At 41.7% G+C, this 16,894-nt stretch overlaps 1 protein-coding gene across 6 annotated transcripts in view; it reads right to left on the bottom strand.

The window, feature by feature from the left end:
* Positions 1–16,894, bottom strand: part of micu3a (mitochondrial calcium uptake family, member 3a) — a 201,411-nt gene that overhangs the window by 139,488 nt on the left and 45,029 nt on the right. For all 6 annotated transcript variants that reach the window (XM_072570017.1, XM_072570041.1, XM_072570025.1 and 3 more), the window contains exon 2: positions 15,431–15,584. In XM_072570017.1, the coding sequence (XP_072426118.1) occupies positions 15,431–15,584 (154 nt within the window). The remainder of the gene's footprint in view (positions 1–15,430; positions 15,585–16,894) is intronic.

Here is a 16,894-nt window from a genome sequence, read left to right as displayed (position 1 = left end):
GGCAGGTACAAAAGTGAATTCCAAGAGTAAATTAATTCATTTTATGAACCACGTTAGTGGAGGAAAGTTACAAGAATCCAGCATTAATGACATTACAAGTGGAGCAACATCTAATTTCATGCAAAGATGGTTTGAAACACCAGGTAAAAAAAAAGGATTTTAATTTTATTCAAAAATTGCAAGGTAACACAAAGTAAATTAATGAACCAAACTTGCACTTTAACTATATCATAGCTCCCAGCAAAGGCCAAATGTATTGGGCATGCCATGAAGAATCTTTGATAAATGCCATCGCAGAAGGCGGCAATTTAGTCTATCGTGCATGTGCTGGCTTTTTGTAAGAGCTGCCTAACTTAGATCCACGTGCTAATTTTTCCCTCAACAATCCAGAAAATTACTCAAGTGCATATTCAAGTACTACAAATTTTCAACAGTATCTGACTTGACCAGCTTGCGTGTGCAGAAATTTCCCTGCATTCTTCTTTGCACTGATCAATTATTTTAATTTTGATCTCTGGTTACTGATCTACTGGTAGTTTCTTTGCACTTGCTTTACCAAAACCCTTAGTTATGCTACGCCTCACTGGGTAGTGCACGAGAAATCAAGCCTCACCATCTTGGAGTCATCACAAAAGTTAAAGATTTCACAAAGTGCAAATATTCCCCAATTTCCGTGCCCTTTAAACAAAGCATGGACCAGATTCTCTACTTAACAAGAATGACTACATATTACAATAAATAGATTCTAACTATAGATAACAATTATGAACCATTAACATGTAACACTACTAGTAAAAACTTAAATTCCCTACTCCTTATAAAGTCCCCAAATACACAAGTACAGACAAAAGAAAATGCTGTTATGGGCAGATGGAAAGACTGGAATGGCAGTTCAGGTGTCCCAGCCTCAAGAGTTGATTGAGATGATCATTTTGGCTCGGCAGGACTCTGCTCCTTGATTTCCCATTTCCAGATACTTTCACTTGCTTGAATGTGCACAGGCTAGCCAGTTCTCACTTATAACATTTCTGATTTATTTGTTTAAGAATCACAGATAACAGCATCTGCTGAGGAAAAAAGAAACTGGTTTTCATAGGCATGAGGTAGCTTTTAGCGCAGGGAAAAGGGACACATCTTTCCCTTCAGAGATCCAATAGGCTCTCCATCAAACATACCCACTGGATGTTCAGTTATCTGGGAACTAGTAACAGTTATTTACAGGTAGAAGGCTTTTGTCCCAAGTAATCAGTCACCACACCACAGACCAACTCAGCTCCTTATTGTCAGATGAAACTTCATTCGTAAACATTCCTTGTCGACAATTCATCTGTAACTAGACTTCTTCTGTTTGAACAAACAAGTGCGAAAACAGCAGTTACAATAAGTGTCAATAAAATTGCAATCCTTCAACTATCTTAAACAATCCTTTTCCCATTTTTCTCCATAATCCAAAATACAGAAAATAAAAAGATGCAGTCTTGACAGTTTCAATATCTTTACTGCATTCCTGTTCCTTCCATTTGAGGTAGCAGATGATTAAGATGGTAAATTTAGATCAACAAAAGATAGGAGCAGAATGAACACCAGCTGGTTTGTTAAGTGAGTTGTCCCTCCGCTGTGGATAAATCAGTCTACATAACTTTCTTTACAGTACCTCCAAGGCCTCAATGTCCTTGCTGATGTATAGCTCCCAGAACTGCATATAATGTTCTGCTTGAAGCCTCAGCAGAGACTTGAAAGATTAGGAAGCCTTCAATATTTTTGTGTTTTTTTATCTCTACAGTCAGTTCTGCTTCAATGCGATAGTTCCGGTCCCATGTGATCCCATATTACAAGAAAATTGCCGATAACAATATTATTTAAACTAATGGAACTGGGACTGCATTATAGCCCATACAGGTAAGGAAAGATTTTGTTCTACAAATAATGGTGTAAACTCTTCAACTACATTCTAGCTAATTTGCTTTGAAGAAATGAGAGTTATAGCACAACCGATTGTTTCTGCAAGTTGAGTAACATTTCAACTGCTTTAATTAACTGGTCCTCTTGATCAACTTGCCTTGCAAGCTTAAAAGATTTGTGAAAAAGCAGGTGCAACGCTTTCACCTCTCTCAGAATAGCAGCATTTAGGTTTTACTGTTTGTTATTCCACCCAAAAATGCAAAATAAAAATCACATGCAGCCATATTGAAATGCATCTGTCACATTGTTACTCATCTTACTTACCTTGGAGGTACTGTAAAGAAAGTTATGTAGACTGATTTATCCACAGCGGAGGGACAACTCACTTAACAAACCAGCTGGTGTTCATTCTGCTCCTATCTTTTGTTGATCTAAATTTACCATCTTAATCATCTTCATATTCACCTGAAGTCTATCATCTCTATTTAATGTATTGCTGGGTTTTGTATCATCTACACACTTGAAAAATGCTGCTGCTGGACATTTATACACAACAAAATTAATTATCTCAGTCCAAGCTAGAGAAGAGATGGTGCTAGAATCATAGAGATGCACAGCATGGAAACAGACCCTTCAGTCCAACCCATCCATGCCGACCAGATATCCCAACCCAATCTAGTCCCACCGCCAGCACCCGCCCCATATCCCTCCAAACCCTTCCTATTCATATACCCATCCAAATGCCTCTTGAATGTTGCAATTGTACCAGCCTCCATCACATCCTCTGGCAGCTCAGTCCATACACATACCACCCTCTGTGTGAAAAAGTTGCCCCTTAGGTCTCTTTGATATCTTTCCCCTCTCACCCTAAACCTATGCCCTCGAGTTCTGGACTCCCCAACTCCAGGGAAAGACTTTGTCTATTTACCCTATTCATGCCCCTCATAATTTTGTAAACCTCTAAGGTCACCCTCAGCCTCCAACGCTTCAGGGAAAACAGCCCCAGCCTGTTCAGCCTCTCCCTATAGCTCAAATCCTCCAACCCTGGCAACATCCTTGTAAATCTTTTCTGAACCCTTTCAAGTTTCACAACATCTTTCCGATAGGAAGGAGACCAGAATTGCACGCAATATTCCAACAGTGGCCTCAACCAATGTCCTGTACAGCCGCAACATGACCTCCCAACTCCTGTACTCAATACTCTGACCAATAAAGGAAAGCATACTAAACACCTTCTTCACTACCCTAACTATCTGCAATTCCACTTTCAAGGAGCTATGAATCTGCCCTCCAAGGTCTCTTTGTTCCCTAGGACCTTACCATTAAGTGCATAAGTCCTGCTAAGATTTGCTTTCCCAAAATGAATTAAACTCCATCTGCCACTTCTCAGCCAATTGGCCCATCTGGTCAAGATCCTGTTGTAATCTGAGGTAACCCTCTTTGCTGTCCACTACATCTCCAATTTTGGTGTCATCTGCAAACTTATGAACTGTACCACTTATGCTCGCATCCAAATCATTTATGTAAATGACAAAATGTAGAGGGACCCAGCACCAATCCTTGTAGAACTCCACTGGTCACAGGTCTCCAGTCTGAAAAACAACCCTCCACCACAACTCTCTGTCTTCTACCTTTGAGCCAGTTCTGTATCCATGAGATCTAACCTTGCTAATCAGTGTCCCATGGGGAACTTTGTCGAACACCTTACTGAAGTCCATATACATCACATCTACCGCTCTAGGAATTCCCTGGCAGATGACAAGCAACATGAGTTCGACTGGGATAACACTACTATTATAGGACAAGCCAAACAGAGAACAGCCAGGGAATTCCTAGAGGCATGGCACTCATCCACAGATTCAATCAATAAGCACATCGACCTGGACCCAATATACCGACCACTGCAGTGGACAGCTGGAACTGACAACAGGAAGCGGCAGGTACAAATCACTATAAATGCCGGAGGAAACATCACAGAAGCGCTTCACAGGAGGCTCCCAAACACTGAGGATGTCACCTAGACAGGGGACAAAACGTCTGCAACACAAATTAATAGAAGTATGGTCGCTGGCCCCAAAGTGCTCCCCCACTGACACCTCAGTCACCTGTCCTGCCTTATTTCCCAAGAGTAGGTCAAGCTTTGCACCTTTTCTCGTAGGTACATCCACATACTGAATCAGAAAATTTTCTTGTACACACTTAACAAATTCCTCTCCATCTAAACCCTTAACACTATGTCAGTCCCAGTCTATGTTTGGAAAGTTAAAATCCCCTACCATAACCACCCTATTATTCTTACAGATAGCGGAGATCTCCTTACAAGTTTGTTTCTCAATTTCCCTCTGACTATTAGGGGGTCTATAATACAATCCCGATAAGGTGATCATCCCTTTCTTATTTCTCAGTTCCACCCAAATAACTCTCCCCTGGTTGCAGCTCCAGAAATATCCTCCCTCAACACAGCTGTAATGCTATCCCTTATCAAAAATGCCACTCCCCCTCCTCTCTTGCCTCCCTTTCGATCCTTCCTGTAGCATTTGTATCCTGGAACATTAAGCTGCCAGTTCTGCCCATCCCTGAGGAGAAAGTGAGGACTGCAGATGCTGGAGATCAGAGCTGAAAATGTGTTGCTGGAAAAGCGCAGCAGGTCAGGCAGTATCCAAGGAGCAGGAGAATCGACGTTTCGGGCATGAGCCCTTCTGCCCATCCCTGAGCCATGTCTCGGTAATTGCTAGATGTGATGATAATATCACTGGAGTAATAATCTAGAGCAGTTCAGTATAGGTGAAACATTAACTTGGTTACTCTCTTCACAGATTTTTTAAAAAATATTTATTCATGGGATATGGACATCACTGGCCAGGCTGACATTTATTGTTCGTCCCAAATTGCCCTGAAGGTAGCAAGAAGCAGCCTTTACGAATTGGAGACAGGATCTACTGCAAGTGCTACACATGAAGCTACCAGGTGTCCATGTAGATTGTGATGTTAAATGATGGTGTCACTTATCAAGTTGCTGTCACCACTGGTCATCATACTAGTGTGTGGCAGCCCTTAAGAGGTGCCACCACTTTCCACTGTTGTCAGCTAGAAACTCTCAGGTGCAATAATCCATGTTTAGGGCCTACACATCACCAACTAAGCACAGCTTTGAGCTATCACAACATCCAAGTTACTGGATATGTGAATACCTTCTATCTTGTGGACGTGTCAGAGGCAATAAGCCACCTCTGTTTGATGACTGCTAGCAAATTTAAGAGCTCTGCCTTTACAACAATTGTACATGTGATATTTTACACATACACACACACACACACACAAAATAAAACACAATCTACACTTAGTTCATTCAAAGAGCTCAAACACATTGGTCCAATGCGATTTTGCCTTTTACAAATCTCTGCTGGCTGTCGGTTATTAAATCACTCTATTCTTAGTTTAAAACAAAGTATTTTTGTCAGAGATAATGAGGTTTCAGATTTCACACCAGTGAGATTAGGCTAATTAGCTATAGTTGGCAGTTTCCTTCCTCTCCTTTCTCAGAATAATAGTATAACAATTCCAAGCTTCTATTTCTCCAGCAGCGTCCAGAGATTCAAGAGTGTGGAGAAGATTGTAGTCAAAAGCTCTATTGGTTGGCTCCACCTTAGTTTCCCTCAATCTAGGAAGCATTCCATCTGAACAGAGGGACATTATCTTTGAATGCTGCCAAACTGTTTAGCCACTCTTTTTTATGTTTTCTATCCAATAGACAGAATCTTGCGGCATCTCGTCATTAAGGCAGGATTTTAAGTGTGCAGGATTTACATTCAGGCAAATATGCTAGCTATGTCAGTCACACAATAGTGAGCCAATTTGATATTCATGAATGAAGTTCCTGACCAATTGTGTTGGGGCATCAGAAGAAAAGTCACTGAACTCCCCATTACATCATGGAGGCTGAAGGTTGAGGCTAAAGGGCACTAAGATAGAACCTGAATCATTCCCTGCAATCTATCAACAGCAAGCTGGCTGTGCAAGTAGATGCCTTTAGATTACAATTGCTGCAAGCGCCTTCAAATTTTTATTTCCTGGATAACTACAACTGCTGCTACCACAATCTAATCTGGAGTGATGTCTCACAGCAGACAATTGTGATCCCACAATTTAATCGTGCCTCCTTGCAGGTACTACTTCCAAGTTATCTAGGAATGTCAAGTAGTGTTTCCTGGTGATTGTCTGACCAAGGCAACTCAGACAGGTCAGAGTTTAGCAACCATGGGGTCCACAGGCGAAACTTGGTCTTGTGCAGGAAAAAAGATCTATGTTCACCTATACTCTACAACCAGTATGGTGTGTTGCAGTCACTACAAATTGATAATCATAAGGAATCAAGCAATATAAATGAGTGAGTGGAAGAGGATGCTAGGCAAGATAGAGTTTCAGGTTTCAGTATCAGACAGAATATCTGGTCATGCAGAAGCTAGTTCATCATATGAAAATTGTACCAATTCCAAGTGTGTGGAACAATTAGTAAGGAGGTGATGGATGCTGTCATAGACCTACATGCTCAATAAGGAGACAGGTTGTAAGTGATATGATCCTGATCCTTACAGCCTTTCGGGCAAAGCAGTGGGCAAAGACTGAAGGATGTGGGAGGAGGCATCTCAGAAATCAGAATTCTGACTATTACTGAAGTAAAAGGATGCAAAACTGACAGACAATAATGGTGGCTGATCCTGTTTGATGACTGCTAGCAAATGTAAGAGCTCTGCCTTTACAATCATTGTACATGTGATATTTTACACACACACACACAAACTCAAACACATTAGTCCAATGTGATTTTGCCTTTTACAAATCTTTGCTGGCTGTCGGTTATTAAATCCAGGATTTCACGCTCACAGCAAAGATGTCCCCAAGCTTGTGTTTAAGACACAGCATACAGAAAGTAGATATGAAACGCGAATCTAGAAAAGGAATATGCATTACTGTCAGCTAATTCTGCATTCTCACCACTGCATGACAGTGAAGAGACATTCAGTTCAATAGTAATACTTTCATGATTAGACTCAGAGTCACTATCACAGACATATCCATGCAGCTGATTGAGGTCACAACTATTGGAAAACTGTTGGAGACTGTGCTCTGCCACTTACAGATGATATGCCTATATAACAGGCACAAGAAACTTGGAAATGTAAGGTCTGTCAAAAATGCTAGCCTTGAATAAAAGGTGGACATTCCCATACAGATCCTGAGTTCTGCAATAGCCTCAGCAAATGAGCATGTAGCTTCCTCCATGGAGACATTGGTGACTTCCATGAAGAGCCAGCCAGGTCCAACAGAACTTTAATGGCAGTCAGTTTTCTCTTCTTTAAAAATTTATTCAAGTTATCTAAGAATATCAAGTAGTGTTTCCTGGTGATTGTCTGACCAAGGCAACTCAGACTGAGGTCAGAGTTTAGCAACCATGGGGTCCACAGGCGAAACTTGGTCTTGTGCAGGAAAAAAGATCTATGTCCACCTGTACTCTACAACCAGTATGGTATGTTGCAGTCACTACAAATTGATAATCATAAGGAATCAAGCAATATAAATGAGTGAATGGAAGAGGATGCTAGGCAGGATAAAGTTGATGGCTAGAGCAGTATTAGAACATAGAAGATAGAACATTACAGCGCAGTACAGGCCCTTTGGCCCTCGATGTTGTGTTGACCTGTGAAACCAATCTGAAGCCCATCTATCTTACACTGTTCCATTTTCATCCATATGTTTATCCAATGAACATTTAAATGCCCTTAAAGTTGGCGAGTCTACTACTGTTGCAAACAGGGAGTTCCATGCCCCTACTATTCTGAGTAAAGAACCTATCTCTGACATCTGTCCTATATCTATCACCTCTCAATTTAAAGCTGTTTCCCCTCGTGCTAGCCATCACCATCCAAGGAAAAGGTTCTCACTGTCCACCCTATCTAACCCTCTGATTATCTTAGATGTCTCAATTAAGTTACCTCTCAACCTCCTTTTCTCTAACAAAAAACAGCCTCAAGTTCCTTAACCTTTTCTCATAAGACCTTCCCTCCATACCAGGAAACATCCTAGTAAGTCTCCTCTGAACCATTTCCAAAGCTTCCACATCCTTTGTATAACACAGTGATCAGAACTGTACGTAATACTCCAAGTGCAGCCGCACCAGAGCTTTGTACAGCTGCAGCATGATCTTGTGGCTCTGAAATTCAATCTCTCTACCAATAAACACTAGCTCACCATATGCCTTCTTAGCAACCCTATCAACTTGTGTGGCAACTTTCAGGGATCTATGTACATGGACACCGAGATCTCTCTGCTTATCTACACTACCAAGAATCTAACCATTAGCCCAGTACTCTTTATTCCTGTTGCTCCTTTCAAGCTCCTCACACTATTTCGCATTAAACACCATTTGCCACCTCTCAGCCCAGCTCTACAGCTTATCTACGTCTCCCTGTAAACTGCAACATCCTTCAGCACTATCCACAACTCCAGTGACCTTGGTGTCATCCGCAAATTTACTAATCCATTCTTTTATGCCCTCATCTAGGTCATTTATAAAAGATGACAAACAGCAGTGACCCCAAAACAGATCCTGGGGGTACACCTTTAGCAACTGAACTCCAGGATGAACATTTCACATCAACCACACCCTCTGTCTTCTTTCAGCTAGCCAATTTCTGATCCAAACCGCTAAATCACCCTCAATCCCATGCCTCCATATTTTGTGCAATAGCCCATACCCAACTGCCTAAAGGACAGTTAAGAGTCAACCACATTGTTGTGGGTCTGAAGTCAAATGTAGGCCAGATGGCAGTTTCCTTGCTTAAAGGGCATTGTGAACCAGATGGATCTTTTCTGACAATTAGGTAAAAATAATGACTGCAGATGCTTGAAACCAGATTCTAGATTAGTGGTGCTGGAACAGCACAGCAGTTCAGGCAGCATCCAAGTAGCTTCGAAATCGACGTTTCGGGAAAGGCCCTTCATCAGGAATAAAGGCAGTGAGCCTGAAGCGTGGAGAGATAAGCTAGAGGAGGGTGGGGGTGGGGAGAAAGTAGCATAGAGTACAATGGGTGAGCGGGGGAGGGGATGAAGGTGATAGGTCAGGGAGGAGAGGGTGGAATGGATAGGTGGAAAAGGAGATAGGCAGGTCGGACAAGTCCGGACAAGTCATGGGGACAGTACTGAGCTGGAAGTTTAGAAATAGGGTGCGGTGGAGGAAGGGGAAATGAGGAAACTGTTGAAGTCCACATTGATGCCCTGGGGTTGAAGTGTTCCGAGGCGGAAGATGAGGCGTTCTTCTTCCAGACATCTGGTGGTGAGGGAGAGGCGGTGAAGGAGGCCCAGGACCTCCATATCCTCGGCAGAGTGGGAGGGGGAGTTGAAATGTTGGGCCACGGGGCGGTGTGGTTGATTGGTGCGGGTGTCTCGGAGATGTTCCCTAAAGCGCTCTGCTAGGAGGCACCCAGTCTCCCCAATGTCGAGGAGACCGCCTCGGGAGCAACGGATACAATAAATGATATTAGTGGATGTGCAAGTAAAACTTTGATGGATGTGGAAGGCTCCTTTAGGGCCTTGGATAGAGGTGAGGGAGGAGGTGTGGGTTCAGGTTTTACAGTTCCTGTGGTGGCAGGGGAAAGTGCCAGGATTGGAGGGTGGGTTGTAGGGGGGTGTGGACCTGACCAGGTAGTCACGGAGGGAACGGTCTTTGCGGAAGGCGGAAAGGGGTGGGAAGGGAAATATATTCCTGGTGGTGGGATCTGTTTGGAGGTGGCGGAAATGTCGGCGGATGATTTGGTTGATGCGAAGGTTGGTAGGTTGGAAGGGGAGCACCAGGGGCGTTCTGTCCTTGTTACGGTTGGAGGGGTGGGGTCTGAGGGCGGAGGTGCAGGATGTAGACGAGATGCGTTGGAGGGCATCTTTAACCATGTGGGAAGGGAAATTGCGGTCTCTAAAGAAGGAGGCCATCTGGTGTGTTCTGTGGTGGAACTGGTCCTCCTGGGAGCAGATCCGGCGGAATACAGTCACAGTCATCATTAGACTCTTAATTCTAGATTTTTTAAAACTGAATTCAAATTCCACCATCTGCTGTGCAGGATCCGAACCCTGGTCCCCAGAATATAAACTTGGTCTCTGGATTATCAATCCAGCTAGGCCATCACCTCCCTCACTTGGGCCTGCACAGTGTCATTATGGCCATGGGCTCAATACAGCGGTGACGAGGAAAGAAAGGCAAACTGCTCCTCTATCCTTTTCCAAGTGTCTCCTCTTCTCGAAGTCAAGGAGATGCCATTGTACACCAGTACATAACAGGCCTGCCAGCAATAATTTCAGGGTATGCTGAGGATAAACTGCTGCTTCTCCTCCACCCCTCTCCCATCACACCAGACGTTGCTTAGTTAACAGAAGTACTGAGTGGATTTGACTCATTTTGCCTTCCTAACTATGGACAGCGACAGACAAAGACTTGGTCAGCACAGTCTTTATGGCCCTCCTGTCTGCCCTTAGAAGAGTTGATGAAAGGAAGGGTAGACTTTGCATCAATGACATCATAGCAATCACAAACCAGTTCTACTCTGGAGCTGTATGTTCCACCTGTATTCTGGAGAATTCCTCATATTATCAGAGTTATGTACCTGGACACCACCAGTGACCCTTGAGCTGAAAGCAGTTGTTCTAAATCTTCCTTCTGTCACATATAACCTTTTCTCTACCAGCCTTATCCTCATTCCTTTGTCCTGCCTTTGATTATCCTGAAGTTATCCATTTTCACTCTTGTTCAATTTTAGATTTCCAGAGTCATTGAGATAAACATCACTGAAACAGACCCTTCAGTCCAACTCGTCCATGCCAAACTGATATTCTAAATAAATCTAGTCCCATTTGGCCTTTCCCTCTAACCCTTCCTATTCATATACCCATCCAGATGCCTTTAAATGTTGTAATTGTACCAGACTCCAACACTTCCATACACGCACCACCCTTTGCGTGAAAAGGTTGCCCCTCAGGTCCCTCTTAAATCTTTCCCTTCTCACCCTAAACCTATACCCTCTAGTTTTAGACTCCCCCACCCCAGGGAAGCAACATTATCCATTTACCCTAAGGATGTCCCTCATGGTTTTACAAACCTCAGCCTCCGATGCTTCAGGGAAAATAGGTCCAGTCCGTTATGCCACCTCTTCTAGGGCAAAACCTCCAACTCTGGCAACAACTATGTAAATCTTATTGGAAACCTTTAAAATTTCACAACATCCTTCTTATAGCAGAGAGAACAGAATTATGCACAGTATCCCAATAGTGACCGAACCAATGTCCTGTACAGCTGCAACATGACCTCCCAACTCTGAAACTCCATGCTCTGACCAATGAAGGCAAGTATACCAAACACCTTCTTCATTATCTTATTATCTGCAACACCACTTTTAAAGAACAATGAACCTGCATTCCAAAGTCTCTTTTTTCAGCAACTCTCCCCAGGACCTAAACATTAAGTGTGTAAGTTCTACCCTGATTTGCCTTTCCAAAATGCAGCACCTTATACATATCGCAATTAAACTCCATCTGCCACTCCTTGCCCCATTGGCCTATCTGATCAAGATCCAATTCTATTCTGAGGTAATCTTCTTTACTGTCCACTACACCTCCAATTTTGGAGTCATCTGTAAAGTTTCTAACGTAAATCCGGTCCCTCAGGATTCCATCCAACAACTTGCCCACCACCAATGTCAGGTTCACTGGTCTACAGTTCCCTGGCTTTGCTTTACCACCTTTCTTAAAGGTTAGCCAACCCCTAATCTTCAGGGACCTCACCTGTAGCTATCAATTCTACAAATATCTCAGCAAGGGGCTCAGCAATCACTTTTCTAGCTTCCCAGAGTTCTAGGGCACACCTCATCAAGACCGGGGTATTTATCCACCTTTATGCATTTTAAAACATCCAGCACCTTCTCTATAATATGGGCATTTTTTCAAGGTGTAGCTATTTATTTCCCCACCTTCTCTATCTTCCATATCCTTCTCCACAATAAACACAGTAACTCCCCCATCTGCTGCCATTCCACATAGGTAGCCTTTCTGATCTTTAAGGGGTACGGTTCTCTTCCTAGTTACCTTTTTGGCCTCAGTGTAGTTATAAAATCCCTTTGGATTCTGCTTAACCCTTTTTGCCAAAGCTATCTCATGTCCTCTCCTGATTTCGCTCTTAAGCATACTCCTACTGCCTTAATACTCTTCAAAAGATTAATTTGATCTTTGTCTATACCTGACATATGGTTCTTTCTGATTCTTAAACAGAACCTCAAATTCTCTAGTCACCCAGCATTCCCTACACTTATCAGCCTTGCCCTTCACCGTAACAAAATCATACTGTTTCTGGACTCTCATTTTTGAAGGTTTCCCATTTTCCAGCCAGCCCTTTATCTGCAAACATCTGCCCCCAATCAACCTTTGTAAAATAGTCACATTTGGTCTTTCTTTAATTTAGAACTTCAATGTTTCGATCCAGTATATCCTTTTCCATCACTATTTAAAAATTAATAGAATTATGGTCGCTGGTCCCAAAGTGCTCCCCCAGTGACACCTCAATCACTTGCCTTGTCTTATTTCCCAAGAGTAGGTCAAGGCTTGCATCTTCTCTAGTAGGTATATCCACATAGAGTCATAGAGATGTACAGCATGGAAACAGATCCTTCGGTTCCAACCAGTCCATGCCAACCAGATATCCCAACCCAATCTAGTCCCACCTGCCAGCACCGGTCACATATCCCTCCAAACCCTTCCTATTCATACACCCATCCAAATGCCTCTTAAATGTTGCAATTGTACCAGCCTCCAGCAGTTCCTCTGGCAGCTCATTCCATACACGTACCACCCTCTGTGTGAAAATGTTGCCCATTAGGTCTCTTTTATATCTTTCCCCTTTCACCTTAAACCTACGCCTTCTAATTTTGGACTCGCCGACCCCAAAGAAAAGACTTTGCCTATTTATCCTATCCATGCTCCTCATAATTTTGTAAACCTTTATAAGGTCACCCCTCAACCTCCGACGCTCCAAGGAAAACAGCCCCAGCCTGTTCAGCCTCTCTCTATAGATCAAATCCTCCAACCCTGGCAACATCCTTCTAAATCTTTTCTGAACCCTTTCAAGTTTCACAACATCTTTCCGATAGGAAGGAGACTAGAACTGCACGCAATATTACTGAATCAGAAAATTTCCTTGTACACACTTAACAAAGTCCTCTCCACCCAAGCCCTTAACACTACGTCAGTCCCAGTCTATGTTTGGAAAGTTAAAATCCCCCATCATAACCACCTTGTTATTTTTACAGATAACTGAGATCATCTTAGAAATTTGTTTCTCAATTTTCCAATAAGGTGATCATTCCTTATTTCTCAGTTCCACTCAAATAGCTTCCCTGGACATATTCCCTGCAATATCCTCCTTAAGTACAGTCATAATGTCATCCCTAATCAAAAATGCCACTCCCCCTCACTGTACTCTTTCTATCATCTATACCCTGGAACATTAAGCTGTCAGTCCTGCCCTTTCCTGAGCCATGTCTCTGCAATTGCTATAATATTCCCATATTCCCAGTCCCATATTCCCAACCACGCTCTGAATTCATCTGTTTTACCTGTTAAGCCTCTTGTATTGAAATAAATGCAGTTTAATTTTCAATTAACCTACCTCCATGTTACCACAGATCTTGCCACCTTGGAGCTGACTCAAGTCATATTCAGGAGAAAGTGAGGACTGCAGATGCTGGAAATCAGAGTGGAGAATGTGGTGCTGGAAAAGTACAGCAAGTTAGGCAGCATTGAGGAGCAGAAGAATCGACATTTCAGGCATAAGCCCTTCCTGAGGAATAATAATGAAGGACTTATGCCAGAAACATTGATTCTCCTAATCCTCAGATACCATCAGACCTGTTATGCTTTTCCAACACCACACCCTCGACCCAAGTCATATTCAACCCGCCTTCCATTACAGATAATTCTCAGGACTTCACAACTGGTCTTCCCGGACAAACCTTCCCATTCGCAGAACACTCCGCAATCATATTTGAACTCAATATATACATATTGGCCGTCCCTGCATAAACCACTTTCTTCCCTCTGTTCCAACAAAAGCCCACAATCCACCCTCCCCTTCTTAGCCAGCTATATCCTGATCCACTTAGAAAGCCAGCAACATTCACTCTCTCTTTTTCAGGTGTACCCCAATCTCCTTGTAATGCCAACACCCATTCTTAACACATCAAGATCTCCTCTCCTAATGTCTAGAAAAGTTCCATGCGAAAAGAAAACAGTCCTACTCAATTCAAATCTACCAGATCACTTTGCATCCTGCACATCACATTTAACCAGTCTAAATCTCAAGGCTTTGTTTCTCATTCACTGCTCGGCTCATTCCAATTTAACATGGTGAAATGATCATTTAATGATATGCTTAACATACTAATAATTAAAATTGGGTTCCTGCCACTTGTCGAGAAGCTCAATCCACCTCAAATATACCTCAACCTCAAATCTGTAATTTCATCCCACTACCCGATATTTCAGCCCTCACAAAATTAAATGTGCCAGCCAGTCCTTGATTCCCACTGCCAATAGCAGTATAAGATTCCAGCCAATATCTTCACTGTTCCTCCTCTATGGTGATATCAGCTTCATTCTTCTTTAGGAGAGTTTTGCAAAATACTCATTTGGAAGCTCAATCCTGCACACGGTCTCAAGATTTTTGTTTTAGTCTTAATTGGCCCAATCTTTAATTAATTCCTTTTTGTCTTAAATAACTTTGCATGTATTTTATGGCACCATGAATATTTTCTCATACGCTTTGCCCTTCTTACATTCTCTAACACTCTTCCCTCGAACTGTGCTCAATATTTGATTGTAATCTATACCTGACAATTATCAGAAAGTTAATTTTCTTTTGATTTTTACTTCTTTTTTCACTCAGAGTTTTGGCTTTGAATTCCTTACATTTCCTCCTTGTCAAGCGATGCTTACTTTTTATCCAAATAATCTTTTCCTTGACAGTCCCATTATTGCTCATCCACTGTTTTTGTGGCCTATCAGTTTCCAATTCACCTGTACTGGATCCCTTGATTATTTTTGCCCTCTTCCATTAATATTTTAAAAGTATTCATAGTATGATGATTAGCTATATGTTCTCCCACTGAAACACATTCCATTTGTCTTGTTTCATTAATCAGAACGAGATTCAGTGCTTCCTTCTATATTGGGATAGAAACACACTGTTAAGTTCTCCTGTAAACATTTTATGAATTCTTCACAGTCCTTGCCTTTACTATTCCTCCACTGATTTATATTAGGATAACTGAAACCCTTTACAATTTTTAGACTTTGCTGAAATTTGTTTCCAGATTGTCTCCTCTGTCTTATGCTAACTTTATAGGCCTTTATTGAAAACAGTCTGCAATATAATAGCTCCTGTTCTGTTCCTTAAAGTGGTCATAATTAAAATAATTTGAGAGCACAATATCCTTACCTCTTGGTTCATCTGTAGTAACAGATTCAATAAAGTCTCGTGGAGTCATATATAGCTGACCTTCATGCTCCAGTGATGTAAACAGCCTAAATCTTTGTTCTTGGGAAGAAACGTATAGTTCCACATCTTCAATATCAGATTCTTCCATTACATTCTGTTAGGCACAAAATCCATAAGATGAACTTTTCTTTTTATGCTTTTCACATTCTCGATACTGTTATTGCAACACACAAACATACAGAAATCACTTTAGTATGAAATGTAACTGCACCTCTCTGGTTAGGTCACTGACACTTCTGCCACAAAACTCTCCTTAAATATGAAAAAGAATCAGAACTAACACTTTTGTACCCATTAAGGGAAAAGTACTAAGGATGCTGTACATCAGAAATAAAAAAAAGTGCTGGAGAAACTCAGATCTGCCAGCATTGGTCAAACAGTCATATCAAACTCAAAATGTTAATTTTATTTCTCTCTTCACAGATAATCCTAGGCCTGCTTAGTTTCTATAACACTTTGTTTTACCGTTAGTACCCAACTTTAGGAATGAAATATACATGATTTCAAGGCACATGCTGAAAAACTGCAATACTTTTGAATACTAAACGAACATGGATATTTAAACATTAGAAGCATTCATAAAATTGAAAATTAAGGATGAGAAAAAGCAAACACATCAAAAGAGAAGATACAGCAAATGAGAGCTACAAATCAACACTCTGAAAATGCAAACTGATTTACTATCACACATGTATGATCTTTGAGAAAAATAAAAAGCAGAAAATGATGGGACTTCCAGTGCCATTACAGATGACGCACCAACTGTATAAAGCAGGATTGGCCCAGAGCCAATTAAAAACTAGCTGAAGTCTGCTTCAAACACTTTGCAGCCAGTTAACACTATTCAAATCAAATGTCTTTTTATAAATTCAAGAGGATTAAGTACAATTCACACCCTCCAAAAAAAGATACTCATGCAATTAACTGATTACAACTGACTTGGTCACATGGTCAAAATGAAAAGTCTGCAATATGATCAGTTTAAAAGGCTTCTCCAAAATTCATTTGGAAAAATATTCTGGACTTCCTTTTTCTGCATTGAAGGAAATCCACAGCATTAAACCAGATGCAGATTAGTACGACAAAGAGAGACAAATTATCCCTGCTTGATGGGGAAGATGCAGATTCTCCAAGTAATAAATATTTCAGTAGGTTCAATGAGCTGTTCCCTGCAAGAAATTGAAAATCTTTTAATACAATGAGATGTGTACTTTGACAAGCCATTGAGCATAACTAAATAGCTACCAAGGAGGTAGCAATTAGATAATCAGCTCTGCACTGTCCAGTAGGTGATTGATAGCTTGAGGTTGATTAATCAAAAGCTTCTTCAGCAGCAATTAAAACCAGCCTGAGTACAGTTTTGCCACTGCCAAGCATCTGACTGTTGGTGAACTTCAAATCATT

This window comes from Chiloscyllium punctatum, chromosome 1, assembly GCF_047496795.1.
Source record: "Chiloscyllium punctatum isolate Juve2018m chromosome 1, sChiPun1.3, whole genome shotgun sequence".
Lineage (NCBI taxonomy): Eukaryota > Metazoa > Chordata > Chondrichthyes > Orectolobiformes > Hemiscylliidae > Chiloscyllium > Chiloscyllium punctatum.
The sequence above is the reverse complement of the archived record's forward strand: the minus strand, read 5'-3'. Positions and strand labels throughout refer to the sequence as shown.